The 15,501-nt window shown below is 43.8% G+C and overlaps 2 protein-coding genes and 1 long non-coding RNA gene across 3 annotated transcripts; 1 reads left to right on the forward strand and 2 right to left on the reverse strand.

Annotated features, from left to right (window-relative positions):
* Positions 1-149: 149 nt before the first annotated feature.
* derl1 (derlin 1) lies at positions 150-4,002 on the reverse strand. Its single transcript, XM_076012903.1, has 8 exons — positions 3,685-4,002; positions 3,197-3,296; positions 3,055-3,119; positions 2,517-2,543; positions 1,879-1,974; positions 1,673-1,725; positions 1,254-1,364; positions 150-1,143 (listed from the first exon to the last, which is right to left on the reverse strand). The coding sequence occupies exons 1-8, from the start codon at positions 3,835-3,837 to the stop codon at positions 996-998; spliced, it is 753 nt and encodes a 250-aa protein (XP_075869018.1). The 5' UTR covers positions 3,838-4,002; the 3' UTR covers positions 150-995.
* Positions 4,003-4,845: 843 nt separating this feature from the next.
* Positions 4,846-15,405, forward strand: tbc1d31 (TBC1 domain family, member 31). The gene is made up of 23 exons (XM_076012890.1): positions 4,846-5,390; positions 6,054-6,194; positions 6,404-6,519; positions 6,613-6,791; positions 6,870-7,021; positions 7,110-7,269; positions 7,361-7,561; positions 7,666-7,836; positions 7,937-8,016; positions 8,095-8,241; positions 8,325-8,458; positions 9,281-9,414; positions 9,896-10,075; positions 10,181-10,413; positions 10,517-10,589; positions 10,669-10,748; positions 10,838-10,970; positions 11,168-11,260; positions 11,707-11,799; positions 11,966-12,106; positions 12,373-12,436; positions 12,586-12,777; positions 14,476-15,405. Exons 1-23 carry the CDS (start codon positions 5,320-5,322, stop codon positions 14,628-14,630), a joined length of 3,123 nt encoding a protein of 1,040 aa, XP_075869005.1. The 5' UTR covers positions 4,846-5,319; the 3' UTR covers positions 14,631-15,405.
* Positions 13,034-14,336, reverse strand: LOC142879547 (uncharacterized). The gene is made up of 2 exons (XR_012925321.1): positions 14,067-14,336; positions 13,034-13,880 (listed from the first exon to the last, which is right to left on the reverse strand). It is a non-coding gene; the product is annotated as an uncharacterized LOC142879547 (long non-coding RNA).
* Positions 15,406-15,501: the final 96 nt, after the last annotated feature.

The raw sequence follows: 15,501 nt of genomic DNA on the forward strand, positions 1-15,501 counted from the left end.
GTGTGTGTGTGTGTGTGTGTGTGTGTGTGTGTGTGTGTGTGTGTGTGTGTGTGTGTGTGTGTGTGTGTGTGTGTGTGTGTGTGTGTGTGTGTGAGTGAGAGAGAGAGAGAGAGAGAGAATACAGTATGACAATAACACACTTAGACTCGTTCACCTTTCAATAAACAACTTGTTATATTTACAATAAAAGAAAATCCTCATCGTTATTCAGATCTCAAGACACAGGCTTAAAAAAAAAAAAATCTTACACCCATTCCAATTCAATGGTGGAGACTGTGCGCTGGAGGTGACGCCGCCCCAGCCCTCTGGAGGGCTCGCTGGCACTAATCACAATGTAATCTGATATTTCATCACAGTGGGAGAGCAAGGACGGTGGCGTGCAGCTGCAGCGACTCAAATCTTGGCAGGGTGAGGGCGGAAGGTGAAGGGGTACAAAGACAAACAAAACAGTGGAAGGAAAAATGTATCCACCTTTTTGAAAAAAAAAAAATAATAATAATAATAATGATAAAGGTTCTATAGGATTTTGGCAGCTGCCTTTATGTATTGAAATCTGTAGCCAGAGTCCAAGTAGTGCAGTGCAACACTGCCTTGGTTTAAATGCTTGCTTCCCCCAATTTTTATCCCACACAAAATCAACTTTTTCTTTTTTTTTTTTTATTGTACTTAATTATTTATTTGTTTTATCAACAACATATGTCTCTAACCTGTCACTGATCTATCCGAAATTTAGAAAAGTGCTTTTTTCTGAAGATTGACAGAAGGCTGTTTGTACTAGTTTTGCTTTTGGATCATTGACTGGGTGAGTCTGCTGCACCGGTGTTGAGGATGAAAAATGAAGATCTGAAAATGATACAAAGTGGGACCCTTGAAATGGTGTTTCTGCCCCCATACACGGAATAATGACAGGAAGCAAGCATTTAAATCCTGAACCTTGACTGCATTCCCAACTGTGGTGAACCAGGGGCGTGGCTTCTCTCTCCTCTCATCTTTGTTCAGTCGGCCCCCAGGCGGTTGCCTTGGCCCCAGTTGTGACGTCCTCCTGCACCGCTCCCTGCCATTGGCTCCTGAGCGACCACCGGTCTCCTGGGGGGAGGGGCTCCAAAACCGCCAAAGCCCCTCCTGTTGGGGAAGTATTGGTACCTGGGGGTGGGGGGATGGGGGGATGGGGTGGGGGAGATGTCTTGTGAGCAAAGGTGAAAGGGTATCTTCAAGATATTTCATTTAAAAAAAAAAAAAAAGAAGAAGCTCACAGGATATCAGGGGTGGAGATGAAGGAGCGACCTCCCAGGTCTATGGGATATTTGAACATGAGGAAGTAGTAGAGGTGGCCCACCAGGTTCCCTGTCAGCTCGTTAACAAAACTGCAAGAGCAAAGGAAACACAATATTTATAATTGCTAAAACACAACATTGACAAAGTGTTTGGCTCATTATTAATTCAGTCCAACTGAAGTAACAGAGAACATGACTTCTGGATGGAGAAACACTCTTAGGCTATTTTAGCTCTTAAAGCACAACGACAGACGTGCCTTCAAGAGTTCTCATACTGTATGTTTGTGAAAAGGCAAAATACCCCACAAGCCACAGCATCAAACTGTGGTCCTCACGCTTTAAATAATCTTGATTCATAAACACGTTATCACTGCTGAACAGATCATGTGAATACTTACGAGCCTCCAATGATGAAGTTGAAAATCAGGATGACCCAGGGTAGATAATGTGCCTGGCAGACAGAGCAACAAACACCAGATTGTCATGAGCATGACAGTGTGGCACAGCTCAACTCATGGCTGAGCTTTACACTGCTTTTCAACCATCATCCATCAACCTGCCGGCACGCAGTGTGCGGCGGCCCTGTGACTAAAATGCGGGATACCTTGAACCGTGTTCCGAACCAGAAGGTCACAATAGTGTCTTTGTTGAACTGAGCCCAGACGTAGAGAACTGACATGATCAGTGGGATCATCAGCAGCTGTAAACAACAACAAGGCAGAGTACTGAGTGACTGCTTTACACAAGAAAGCCATGCAAGCAGAGTTCTTAAACTGTAAAAATCAGGAAGGTATGGAGGAAAAAAATCCTATGAGTGAGTATTTCATCCCAGCCATCTGAAGTGCAGCCTCGCACGATTATCCTAATTATCAATGAATTATCCAAGATGCGTTCTTTAAACTATTAGCACCACAATGGGCCAAAACGCCCAAAGGCTTTCTGAAAATTGGAGCAAACAGCAGTAGTAAAGGATGAACTTTTCTCATTACTGGGGATTCAATGACAGCTTGTTTGCTCCAACTTCTGAAAACACCTGGCAGATGCATTGTTTTTGTTCCAGCAATGCATTATTTTTGCCTAAAACTGAAAATGTAACATATTTTCAAGTGGCCGTACACAGACGGCTAGTATGTGAATGTTATCTGAATCTCTGTCTTTTTTGATAATGAATTGATCAAGGCTGGGATGAAAAATACATAAGTGAAATTAATATAATATGGACTGTTTGAGGAGGATTCTTACCCGCATGTGAATCAACATTCCAGCAATCTACAGCGACAGTCAAGGTCAACAATAGCATGGGTCTGTATGATCAAAGCTTAAACATCAACATACAAGCAACCAATTCAACTGCTTCCTTGTGAGCAGGCCAGAGCTCAAACTGGGCCACAGACTACACAATTTGATGGTGGAAAATACCATTACACTTACAGAACTTTTCCTGAGTTAGTCTCATAAAGCCAGAAATGTCTCAAAGTGAAACATTGTGCTGGTGCAGCATGTGACCCAGATTATTTTTTGTACTCTGTAGGAGTGGAATGAGGCTGGGCCATTGGCGTAGAGCCACCGTGACATGGCACAGTGCTGCAGAGAGCCAGGGACAGAGGTGGAAAAGGCAGGCATATAAAAGGGAAAAGCAGCAGGGAGCAAGAATCAATGGTGGAGCAGGATGGAGGCAAACAGAGAGGCAACGTTACGGGCTGACGAACATTTGCTGATGGAGTGCAACACAGTCGTTCAATCAAGAGTGTTCTGCTTTTTGAAGGCAGACAAAGGATACAACTATGCAGATCCAGTTGAAGAGGAGCATGAACACATAATCTGCAGGTCTGGTATCAAACACACCTGCAGGCAGGACAAGAGCAAGAAAGAAATTAGTGAGACACACGTTTGTTTGTGTGCGTGTGCGTGACTTTAAATACCTGTTTCCAGTCGGGAAGAGTACTGGTAGAGGAAATAAAGGTTGACAAGGTACAAGAACCCAGTTGGGAAGAAAAAGGTGGCAGTGATCGGTCTCCATAGCTGGGGGGGGGAAATAGAGAGATGTTAAAAGATTAACACTAAATTTAAATGGAATCAAGTGAGATCAGAGTCCGTCTGTCTCTCTGTAAATCAGCAGTGAAAAAAAATAATATTTCATCTGTGAGATACAATTATTATTATAATCATATTGATAGTGTCGTTATCTTATTTTTGCAGTTATTTCACTATTGTTGTACTGTGACAACATCCGGAAGTCGTCGACCCACACGTTGAGCCTTGTGATTGGCTGACACGCAACATAGGCCAACGAAGCTAGCCTTGCTTAGCCGAATGCTAAATGACTGAGCACAGAGAAAATACAACGACCCAAACCTTTCTTGGCTATGTTCGAACAGTAAAACGTCATAGGGGTGAAAAGGCGACTTACGTGGAATCTGCTGATGACTAGCTCCGGAACCAGGATAAAATTCCTGAAATCTATTAAGCCAAGAACTCCAATGAGGGGGAAAGCAACAGAGGCAGCAAACCAGGTCCGGGTGATGGGAGGGATGCTTTTGAACCAGTCCCCAACGTCTGACATATTTGTTTATACCTGCTGACACACGAAGTTCCCTTTATAAAATTAAGTGAAATATCTCCCCCGAAATACAACTGCTGTCTTTAAAGCAAACCTTCTACACTGCTTAGTTTACATGACGTGGCTAACCATGGTACACTAGCTTTGCATATGAGGTCGGAGGACTACATCCGGTCTTCTTTTCAAAGTAAAGTTAGGAACTCGTTACAAAAACGTTCGCATTGCGTATCATAGGATTTTTGAAAATGGGAGTTACATACAAATTACAGTTAAATCAGAGTGTGTTTATATGGTAACTGGCCTATTTTTATTTATTTGGAAGATCGTTTTATACTGTACCTTAATAATGTAAAGATAATACAACCGGATTGTCGCTATAATACACTTTCTTGGTGTTGCACTTGAGGTTAAGAGACAGAAACATCCATGTGCCAGAGGCGTTGCTCTGTTTACCTTACAGCAGCAAAAATGAGTTTTGTTTGGTTTTTGTAACATGTACATTAAGTGTGTGGTGTAGAAAGCGATCCTTACATCGAATGGAACCTGAGTTTTATGTGACTGCATATAGGAGCTCGACCTGTTGATCGCAGAAAAGATCGACATTATGTACACTCAGAAGACTATATGCCCCCGGTTCATTTTATCACATACAGCAGAAACTCAACGAAAAGCATGTGGTGATGCTGAATCCTGTACGACATAATCTAAACTCCGTTGGGAACATTTCTAACCCTTGCTCTACATTTATTTAGCTGCAACTTCCGTGCTGCACGCGGCTGGTGACTCTGTTACGTCATATTTATGCGACGCATGAACTGTCGACAAACAAACGCGAAATATGAATACTTTCTGCTTGTCCACAGTGTTTTTCTGAGTTTACGAAATGTTTTAGGTCGATGCGGCTGCGCAGCTTTTTCGCATACTCTTTATCAGTTATGACGAGTGAATTCAGTTTTATTACAAACAAAAATGTTTATGGATTTCTGTTTGATAAATAAACGTTTTTTTAAATCTACATGTTCATGATAAGTGTAAGCCTTTCCTTCATACATAGTCCCTCGTATGGGAAATGTTTTTACGTAGAAAAAAAACCCGCTCATTTAAACCGTATAGTTTGGCATCCACATCGGCGTCCGTAGTTAAGGGGAAATGACGTTTTCAGAAAGTAGGCGGAGTGAGCCTCAAACCTCGAAGTCTGTACTATCAACGTCGTTGACCTAAGTAGTTTGCCCAGAAACGTAAACTAATTGTTCCAAAAGATTCACTTCGTAATACCTTAAAGTGAAACCCCGCTAAAGCTGCAGCTTTAACTTGCACAAAAGCGTTTACATTTGGCGCAGCTTGTTTGACTCGACAACAGTTAATCCAACGGGCTGGTTTTGTCGATTAGCCATGTCTCTACTAACCGGGAGAAAGTAGCATCTCAGCATCTGTCTATCATCAAAGGTAATACGTTAGTTCAAATTGACCAACAACGCCTTAAACATGGAGGTTATGGACATTAGAAATAAAGAAGAAGGAAAAGTTTGGCACTGGAAATCAACACCAGGCAAGGGGTAAGATCTAAGTCTTGGTCACTTAGTTTAAATATGCAGCTGAAGCTGCTGACAGATTTATCTTCATTGTAAAGTCACTTCTGTAATATGGAATCGATATCAGATTATATACACTGCTGGTATTGATGTGTGTGATCGATCATAACACCTGTTGATCTCACCGTGTCGTTCTAATTCAGTGTATTCTATTAGAGATGACAAAATGAATGAAAGCTCATGTCAGATCAGAATATTACCCTGTTTTTAATTCACTAAATTAATTAACCAGATTTTACAACACAATGTGATATACTCCACTGCTTCATAAAAGTCAACTCCAATTTAGTTTTGAAGTGGATTTTGTATTAAGGTTTAGGATTTAAGGTTTTCCGTATCAAAATTGTGTTGTTGTTTTGTAGATAATATCCATATGTGAAGTTATTATTTAAAAGCCATGATAGTATAATAACTCCGTCTGCTATGCAATCGAATCCGTCCTATCGCTTTAGCTGAGCAAGTTTTTATATACATATATATATATATATATATATATATATATATATATATATATATATATATATATATATATATATATATATATATATATATATATCTCAACCACTAGATGGCAGCATTTGTTTATGTTCTGTCGCTAATGGCGCGCTTTTCTTTCGCCCTCTTCAGTTTGATGCTGACGGTGGTACGCACCGCTCAGCAGGCCAAGGCGGTGCGTTTCCTCCACCTGGCCTTTGACACCACTGGAGACTGCTTCTTGGCAGCAGATCAACATGGAAACATTTATGCTTTTGACTTGAACAGAAACAGGTCTGACTGTTCTCAAAACTGTTTCTCATCTTGCTTTATTATTTTTCCTTATTCACTTTAGGACAATTCATTCATAATAATTAAGAGGGGAATGACCTGAAAATGTTGATCTTTTCCCAAAGTAAAACGTTTGTTATGATATTGCTACAGACGTAAATGTCGAAGAAGATCAACCTGAAACTGTTTTTCAACCAAATCCCTGCGGACAGGTTCCATCTGGTGCAGAAAACAGGGCAGGCCTCTACTGCTTTGGCCTTTAATCCCCACAGAACCACCGAGTTCCTCGTGGCCCTGGCTGACAACACCATCAAGTGTTTTGATAAAGGTAGGGTACGCTGGACGAGTCCTGGCTTTGGTCGGCCTCTGCAACAGTACCTCCTGATGATTGATTCCTTCTGAGATGCACTCTTTCTTTCAGACACAAAGCAGCTGGTAAGTTGGATGAGGGGTCACGAAGGAGCAGTTTCGTCCATCTCCATCCACGGTTCAGGTCACTATGCCGTCAGCACTTCCCTGGACGCAGCGCACCTCTGGGACCTGGACACCTTTCTTAGGATAAGGAAGCTCACTACCAGGCAGTCTGTTGGCATTCAGAAGGTAAATGTTAAAAGATTGGTTCTGAAAAGCTTCAAACAGCAGCTTGATACTATTATAATCATGGTGTTCTTGTTGCAGGTGTTTTTCCTGCCTGCCAGTAACATCATGCTGAGTTGTTTCAGTGATGACTCCATCTTCGCTTGGGAGACCGACGGTCTCGTCTGCAAACATCAGCTTCCGGTGCCTGAAACCAGACCCAAAATCTCCTACAAAGCCTTTGCTGCCACACAGTGCGTCTCTCATCACGAGCAACATTTCTTTTTTTAAGAGTTATGATGTAACGATAACAAATTAAGAGAGCCTGACTTGTGTCGGCAGGGATGGTAAGTTCCTCGCTGCTGGCGGTCGTTCCAACCTGCTTCATCTGTGGTCTTTGGAGGGCAATGAGCTGATCAGAGTGATTCAGATGCCTCCCCATGTCCGCGCTGTCAGACAGCTGGAGTTCCTGCCAGACAGTTTTGATGGAGGAGCCAACCAGGTTCACAATGCAAAGCACTTCCCTGCCTCCTGCGGGATTGTGTCTGTTGTTTGTAAATCTAAAACATTGCTTCTTGTTCATCTCCCTGCAGATCCTCGCCGTGCTGAGTCAGGACGGCGTGATGCGCTTCATAAACATTAACACCCACAAGCTGCTCTTCTGCATCGGTTCCCATGACGACGGCATCACCACGGCGGCAGTCAGCCCTAACGGCCGCTACATAGTAACCACCATGAATAACGGCAGCATCAACATCTACTGCACTCGCAGTCTCACCCGGGAAGTTAACAAGGTGGCACTGAATTGTGATACGAGATCTTACGTGATGTGGCGAAAATCCTAAAATTTTCTTAGATGTGTGTGTTTACATCTTGTATGTCTGTTACCCTCGCGCAGGCTCCACCCCCTCAAGCGGAAGTGATTTCTGGGGCTGAAGTCGATCAGAAAACGTCAGCCCCGAAAGTCAAGGCCAGTTCAGACATCCACAAGAGAGCAGTCAAGAGCTCCAGCAGGCGAACCCAGAAGGTACCTCAACCTCCTGCCGGGGCTGTAGCTGAAGGCAAAGAGGTGAGGAGAGCAGCGTTTGATGTCTTCAAACACTTTATGACCCATTAAACGTTTGTGCCCTCTGACTAGAAGGTGTTGTGATTTTTCTTTCTTTCTTCAGAATGAACTTCCCGCTGGGTTAAATAAAAAGAGACTGCTGGCTCTACTCAGGTCGTTTGGAGAATATCCTGCTAAGTACAGGTCAGGTTCCATTCTATCAAGTAACCGGCAAGTTCAGGTCTTCTGTATAGTATTCTATACTCACGTATGATGTTGCAGGATGTTTGTGTGGCGTTCTCTGTTGCGCCTGCCAGAGAACCACGCGGCCTACAGCAGTTTGACCGACAGAGGCGTGCATCCAGCGTACACCAAGCTTCACCATAAATACCCCATCAAGAGTCAGAAACTGCACCGGGGACTGCAGAGGTAGTGTTTTAATTTCAAAAGATTTTGAACTTGATTTTCGCATTTGACAGCATTTCATTTTAATCTATTTTCCGCTTTCACAGGGTTCTGTCCGCCTTGGCTCACTGGGCCGCCATCTTCGGAGAGGTGGAGTATCTTCCGTTGATCACGTTTCCTTTCGTGAAGCTCTTCCAGAACAACCCACTGCTCTGCTTTGAAGTGGTGGCCACCGTCATAGGTATGTCTGTCTATTTCTTTTTCATTTCTTTTTTTATTTTAAAGCAGCTCGCCACAAAAAGTAGTGAAAATGTAACGTTACTTGAAATGGTAAATGCACGCACATAGCACTGTTCTGCACTTTCACAGTGTCCAAAGCTCTTTATTAAAGCCTCTCATCCACTGATTTACACATGCATTCACACACCAGTGGGTGGCTGCTGACATGCAAGGCACAGGCGGGCCCATTCGGGAGCAATTTAGGGGTCTGTGTTTTGCCCTTCGGCCACTGGCCAGCCAACATCTCCATTTATGCTAGGGTTGGGCAATTTTGGTCAAAAATAAAAATCCCGATCTTTTTTTTTTTTTCGATTTTCGATTTCATTTTTTTTTTTGGGGGGGGGAGATGTCGTTAAATATGCTACAAAAACGGGACAAGTGCGTGTTGTATGCGACATCGGAAAAATAATTGACCAAGTAGTGGTGAGGGCAGCAAACAGAATCACTTCCTGGTTTTAACAGCTGCTGTGGCTAGTCCAGATGCGAGTAAACCTATGTTTACTCGCCAGTTAACAGCTTCTCGAGGGGGGAGTCCGGTACGGTACGAGGACTACGGTACCCAAGAGGCGCCAACCCGGAAGCATGAAAGAGGAAAATAGATTTTCCGATTTACCTCTATTTAACATCGTTCCGACTAAAAAATCCGATTCCGATTTAAAATCGATTAATCGCACAGCCCTAATTTATGCCATATTTATGCAGAGAATGGTGCCTCTAGGACCACAAGCATTAATTGCTTCTCATTTGAATAAAACTCATAATGTCATTTCTCTTGTCTACTCAGTGAATTGGTGTCAGCACTGGTTCGAGTACTTCCCCAACCCGCCTCTGAACATCCTGAGCATGGTGGAGAACGTGCTGGCCCATCACGACCGGGAGCTGCTGCGGCACCTGGTGGACCGCGGCGTCACCTCGCAGGTAACATCAGCAGCTGGTGATCAGCCAAACAAGACAAAAGAAGATTGTTTACCTCGGTAACAAGAAAAGGGTATGATAATCATCACTGTGGCAATTATTTAAAAGAGCACCCACAGACTTGGAAACGAGTTCAGTCAGCGTTGAGTGAAGAAACATAAATGTTGTGGGAAATTAAAATGCTTTTGCCTGTCACACTTTAAAACTACCTGGCGCTGCTGCAGTTTCCCAACGCAATCACTCAATTTTTCTTTCAACGCCTTCATTCTGTTTTAAGATCAGTGCAAGTGATTGGAGTGTAAAAGCAGGTGGTTCCCAATAGTCAAAGTAGTCCCCTAAAAATACAGTTTTGCTTTCAAACTATTTTTTTTGTAACAGTCGTATGTCCAAACAGACATTGAGACATTTTGTTCTGTAACATTAATTTAACATTGTTCCAAAGTCCACGTCGACTTTGTTATTGCAACCTTAACATCTGTGGCAGCTCTACGCGTGGCCCCTGCTGGAGACCTTCTTCTCGGAGGTGTTGACTCGTGATGAGTGGCTCCGCCTCTTCGACTCGGTCTTCTCCAACCACCCGTCCTTCCTGCTCGTGGCCTGCGTGGCCTACATCACCTGCTGCCGTGAGCCTCTGCTGCTCTGCTTTCGCAAACAGGACTTTGAGGTGACGGCTGGCCCCTTCTCATCTGTTCAAATGTCACCACTCCAGACCTTCACTGTGTCCACCCCCCCATCCTTTACTCACTGTCTCATAATCTCTCTCTTGCAGTATTTTTTCCACCACCGTAACAACCTGGATGTGGGAGCCGTGATAAAAGAGACCTACCGGCTCATGAGCAGCACACCGGACGACATCCACCCCAGAACTCTGCTTTCTGACTTCGCACCCCTGACCCAAGGCCACTACCCTGTGTTCAACCACTACCCAGAATTCTTAGTGGAATACCACACCCAGGAGAAGGAGAGGATACGGGCGCAGGAGGTGGAGTATCTCCGAGAAAGGTGAGACAGCACAATCAAGAAGATATGCGAGAGAGAGTCGTTTATAAATGTCCAACAAGAATTCTTGAAAATGTGTGACCGGTCTGGATTTGTGTGCTTGCAGGCAGGAGCTTTCAGCCATGCGTGAAGATTTTGTGCGACGGCAGGCTGAAGAGGAAGCCTACCATGCACAGCAGGTCAGTGCCGTGTCGTTTTGTTTACTTGATGCAAAGATCTTGCAGTTGATTCAGACCTTCTAAGTAATTGTGAATGCAGGTGCTGCTGCAGAAGGCAGAGGAGCAGCGTAGGAAGCTTCTCGCGCTGGAAGAGGAAAAACTGACCCAGCAGAGGGCAAAGTAACAGAGCACAAACAATTCATCACCGTCACAGGCCTGTGAGAAACGAGTGGCGTGACTCTGTCTCGTTGCCGCTCTGCTTTCTGCAGGTTTGCAGTCATGGAGAGGGAGCTGCGGGTGCAGGAGTCACTGTTGGACACCACCAGGAAACGTTTCCTCAAACGCCAGCAGGACCAGAGGACCAAACAGATCCAAGCACTAGATGAGGAGATCAGCAGAAAGGTAACCAGCCCGCATTGTCCAATAAGACAGATCACTGGGGATTTGAATTTTTTTTGATTCCTTCCAGTTTGTGATTTAAGTCTGCGTTGAACTCCCATTAGACTCCAAGACGTAAATAGACTTATTACTAACACACACTCCAGGAAGAAGTCCTGAAATGTGTGCAACTTGTCTAAAAAGAGGATAATGTGCGACAGATGGAACTTCGGGAGCAGGAAATAGTCGCAGCAATCCAGGATCTGAGAGTCCGACGCAGAGACTTGGAAGCGCAGAGGATGCGTCTCGAACAGGTGACGCTCAGTTTCCCTTTCGCTGTGCTGCTCCCTCTTCCACACTGCACTACATGCTAGTACAAACTGCACCTGATTACCTTATTCAATTAATTAGAAGAACACAGAGCGGCAGTGGAGGCTTTCCTTGGCGATGAAGATTGATTGACTGCACTGATTTACAGACTGACTTTGCACAAAGATTCTAGAGCTTTCATGCTTCATGCCTTCCATGTTTTCTATGTGCTCCTTAGCCAATGGATACATTCAACAATTTAGGAGGTTTACAAGGGTCAATCTTGTGTGTCAGATTGTTTATTTTGCAATGTGTAGTTTCCCAATTTTGGATCAATAAAGTACATCTATCTATCTATCTATCTATCTATCTATCTATCTATCTATCTACCTATCTATCTATCTATCCATCCATTTGTTTATTCTTATTGTGAATTATTGTTTCCCTGCAGCACTCATTGGAAAAGCAACAGGCCGTGGAACACACAGAAGAGAAGAAGAAGAGCAAATCAAAGTTGCGACATAACACGGGGACCAACAAGCAGGTTGGAGAAAACATCCCATCTCGGGGGGGTCTGAGCAGAAATACCGACATGTGTTTGCTTGCGGCCCCGTTGCACCGGTGCAGCTGTCGGAGCGTCGTTTTGAATCTGCTCTTCCGTATGCGAGCTTTCTCTCGCCGTTAACACACCCCGGCGCACGCAAACACAGGTGTTGGAGGCGCCTGGGGCAGAGGCGGACCAGCTGGAGTCCCAGTGGCACAGAGATGCGCCGCAGCGCCTGCAGCAGGTGGACGCGGAGCAGGAGGAGGTCAGACTGGCTGCTAGCAGAAGACACACGGCAGGGATGAAGGTGAGAAAAACTCCACCGTTTGTTGGTTGACACATCACATGCTGTATTTGTTCGTTTATGCCGAGATGTTACAGTATTGTTTATGGGCTTTTTTGGTCACCATGCATGAAGTTGGCTGATGTAAGGAAGAGGATGCAGTGAATAGGGTTACGTCTGCATCACTGAAAGGCATTGGAAATTAGGAAAAATAATACTTTGTTGCCGATTACTGAATATCAGTGTGTAAATACTGCCAACTGTAATATTGTGATTTTGTCACTGTACAGTGGGATGACGTGAGGAGCACCTGCGATCAGTCGCAGGAGCTCTGGCGGCTTCGATCAAACACAGGTGGAAGCACACACACACACACACACACACACACACACACACACACACACACACACACACACACACACACACACACACATACATGCATACCACAGACTGAGCTGAATGTTGCAGTGCTTTTGACACTGCAGTGCTTGTTTTGCTGACAGCGGAGCAGAGGCAGAGGACGGAGGAGTCGCCCTACTGGAGCGTGGGACTTCCTCACAGGCCCAGGGTGACTTTCGCCGATCCTGCCGGAGGCGGACAGTGCGCGAGCCGGGCAGCAACCACCGCAGAAGAGGCGGGGACGAGGATAGTTTGTCTGAACAGTACCTCGCCGTCAGGGAGCAACTCGCTTAATTGTAAGTTGGCCAAAAAAAAATCATTTGGAGACTTCTTCTCAATCGTTCAAACGTGCTTGTTGTTCTTGTGATATTGTGTTGTGGCACCTTGTCCCAGTGGTCCTTAATATCACTTGAACCACAACTTAAAAGTCCAGTGTGTAATATTTGGCATGAGTTATGGTTTTTATATTGGTATAAGCTTAATATACTGCCCATAAATACATTAATGAAAGTATATAATTGCAGTACAATAAAAGCAGTTTTTTTATATATATATATATAAGAATATACAAAGAGCAATAAGGGTCTTACTCCCAGTTTGCTGCAGCACCATATTATTAAGAAAGTTGGGAATGGAAATCCAGCCCTCCTGACAGTGCCTTTTAATAATTATGGCAACTGCTTGCGTCTTCAAATAAACCAACAAAGAAGAAGGTGGACCAGGTATCCAGGTTTGGGTGCACAGGCCACCGTAGCTCACCGCCAAGCTCATGCAGGGGAGTTGAAAGACAAAGAATCTAAAAAAACGACTTTTTGTCACTGTTTCTTTCTCAAAATCTCCAAATATTATACAGTTAACCTTGAACATCCGCACAACTGCCATGTTGTAAAGGAACTGAAACCCAAAATACAAAACATTTCTTCAAATCAATGCAATGTTGCGCTACGTGTAATCACTCAGTGAATGCCCCTCGTCCAATCACAAGGTGTTTGGTCAGAACCAGCTGTTGCATAACGCCACATAAAACCTGATTACAGGGACACCAGAAGCAAAGCAGCGATAAACAACAGCTGATCTGGGCGAGTGATGGCACGACCTATCCAGTGTGATTCACTTTCTCAAATAAAGAGGGCCGTTAAAAAAAAAAAATACATTTATTTACGACGATGCGCTTCCAATGTGTTCGCTTACCTGGAAATTTGATCGGTCTTGCCAATGTGTTTGCCGAATTGCAGCCAAGACGTAGACGGACAAGAAACTGCCTGTTGGTGAATGTAGTCGAATCTTTTAGATTATTTACCACGAGCCAAGAGGCACACGAGCAGCATCGGGATTCCTCAGACTTGGATTCAATTTTAATCTGCATTATTTGCGCGGTGCCATCTCAACAGAAAGTTATCTCGGGACACTTTTCACGTGGATCAAGTTTTTAACGCACGTTTCTAGACAATTGATCTGTTTCTATAGTCAGGCAGAAACCAAACAGTAACGGTGCGTTATGAAGTAAGACCTCTTGTGACAATAGCTGTGTTTCCATTGCCCCTAGAATTGCACAAAAAAACTAAAATATCGCAATAAAAAAAACTGGTCATGGAAACACCCAAACTTGCACTTTGTCTAAATTTTAGAAATATCGCTTTTATTTTGTGAAAAATTGTAATGGAAAAGCAGCCACTGGTGGTAGTTGGAACAGCAGGTACTGCACATCCAATTTAGGCGGCAGCAGTCACAGAACCTGGACTGGTGATCAAAGAGCAAATCCCCAGCAGATGAAACAGTAAATAATGACTCCGTGACATGCAACAAAGTACAAAGGGAATTGAACAGCAGCTTAATTAGTATCATTGGAAACACCTGTTGTCAGCCAACTCCGAGGCCTGATTGAAGCCTCCGTTTTCTTTTCTTTTTTTTTGAAGTGTCCCCTTCATAACTCAACTATTTGCTCCAACTGGGTTTCCACACTCTCCCACTGCGATTTGCTGTCTGTCCCTCAGTCTCCCTGGACAGAGGCCGGGCCCACCTGGACAACAGCGAGCGAGTCCTGCTGAGAGAAGTCCGGCAGCTGAGGCAGAAACTGGCTGCCAGAGGCCGAGAAGGCAGCGCCACCTCCTGCCAGTCGGTCCACACAACGTCCTCCGTCCCCCAGTGAACGCGTCTCTGTCCTCGCGTTGCCCCTCCAAGAAAGCTGGAAGTACACAAAACCACCACGTACTTGGCAAATACCAGTTGAAACTGGCTGTTATTGCATGTCTCTTAATGAAAACCAGTTTGTTAAACAACAACAGTTTTTTTTTAGCCAGTGGTTTGGGAGCCGTCTTTAATAAATGGGAGGGTCCTCTGGAAATAAGCCTGCAGTCATCACATCTCTGTTATTGTTACACCGCTTTTTTTTCTTTCTTTGTATTTTTGCACAATGTTTTTTAATCGGAAATCGCGTTTTTTTTTTTTTTTCACTTCCACTTGAACGTATTTCATGTAAATTATCTTATTTAAAACTAGTTTTGAATAAAACAATTGTACAAATCTTCCTTCATATTTGTGTTTGTTCTTATTTTTGAGATTCCGTGTCTGAAATGTGACTAAAACACCTGCAATCATTTGCGTTTGAACTGTTTTGATAGCAAATGTTAACGCAGTATTTATGAGTTCAAGTAGTCCTTGTATATATGACACAGTCTCTCTGTCAGGATCTTATCGTGATGCTATGATCTTTTGTTAATGAGCCTATTCAACTTAGGAATTTTCCATGTGGGTGTTCTGGGCTTTTGTCCAAATCCAGAAATGGGATTTAAAGAATCTAATTTGTCATCTTTGTAATCCCATAAACTCAGCACATGCCAAAAAGATTGCAAAGTCAACGATTCCTTTTCATGTATTTTGCTTTCTGCTTAAAATGTATTTTTCAAAGAGATCTTGTTAATCTTGTTTAGCTCCTGTGTCAGTGTGTAAACAATTCCAAACATAAAGTATAAGAGGTCCTGTTTTAAAGGGGCGTCCACACACAGAGGCGGCAAGTTTGG

This window comes from Nelusetta ayraudi, unplaced genomic scaffold (genome assembly GCF_046127955.1).
Source record: "Nelusetta ayraudi isolate G7.1 ecotype Tasmania unplaced genomic scaffold, CSIRO-AGI_Nayr_v1 ptg000136l, whole genome shotgun sequence".
NCBI classification, from domain to species: Eukaryota; Metazoa; Chordata; class Actinopteri; order Tetraodontiformes; family Monacanthidae; genus Nelusetta; species Nelusetta ayraudi.

Coding starts and splice junctions, on each gene's coding strand:
- derl1 (XM_076012903.1), bottom strand. CDS start 3,837: ATGTCAGACGTTGGGGACTGGTTCAAAAGCATCCCTCCCATCACCCGG. Junction 1,365..1,672: donor AACTTCATCATTGGAGGCTC/GTAAGTATTCAC, acceptor TTGCTCTTGCAG/TTTTGTTAACGAGCTGACAG. Junction 1,144..1,253: donor ATCTCCACCCCTGATATCCT/GTGAGCTTCTTC, acceptor CCCCACCCCCAG/GTACCAATACTTCCCCAACA.
- tbc1d31 (XM_076012890.1), top strand. CDS start 5,320: ATGGAGGTTATGGACATTAGAAATAAAGAAGAAGGAAAAGTTTGGCAC. Junction 10,971..11,167: donor ATGAGGAGATCAGCAGAAAG/GTAACCAGCCCG, acceptor AATGTGCGACAG/ATGGAACTTCGGGAGCAGGA. Junction 11,800..11,965: donor ACACGGGGACCAACAAGCAG/GTTGGAGAAAAC, acceptor ACGCAAACACAG/GTGTTGGAGGCGCCTGGGGC.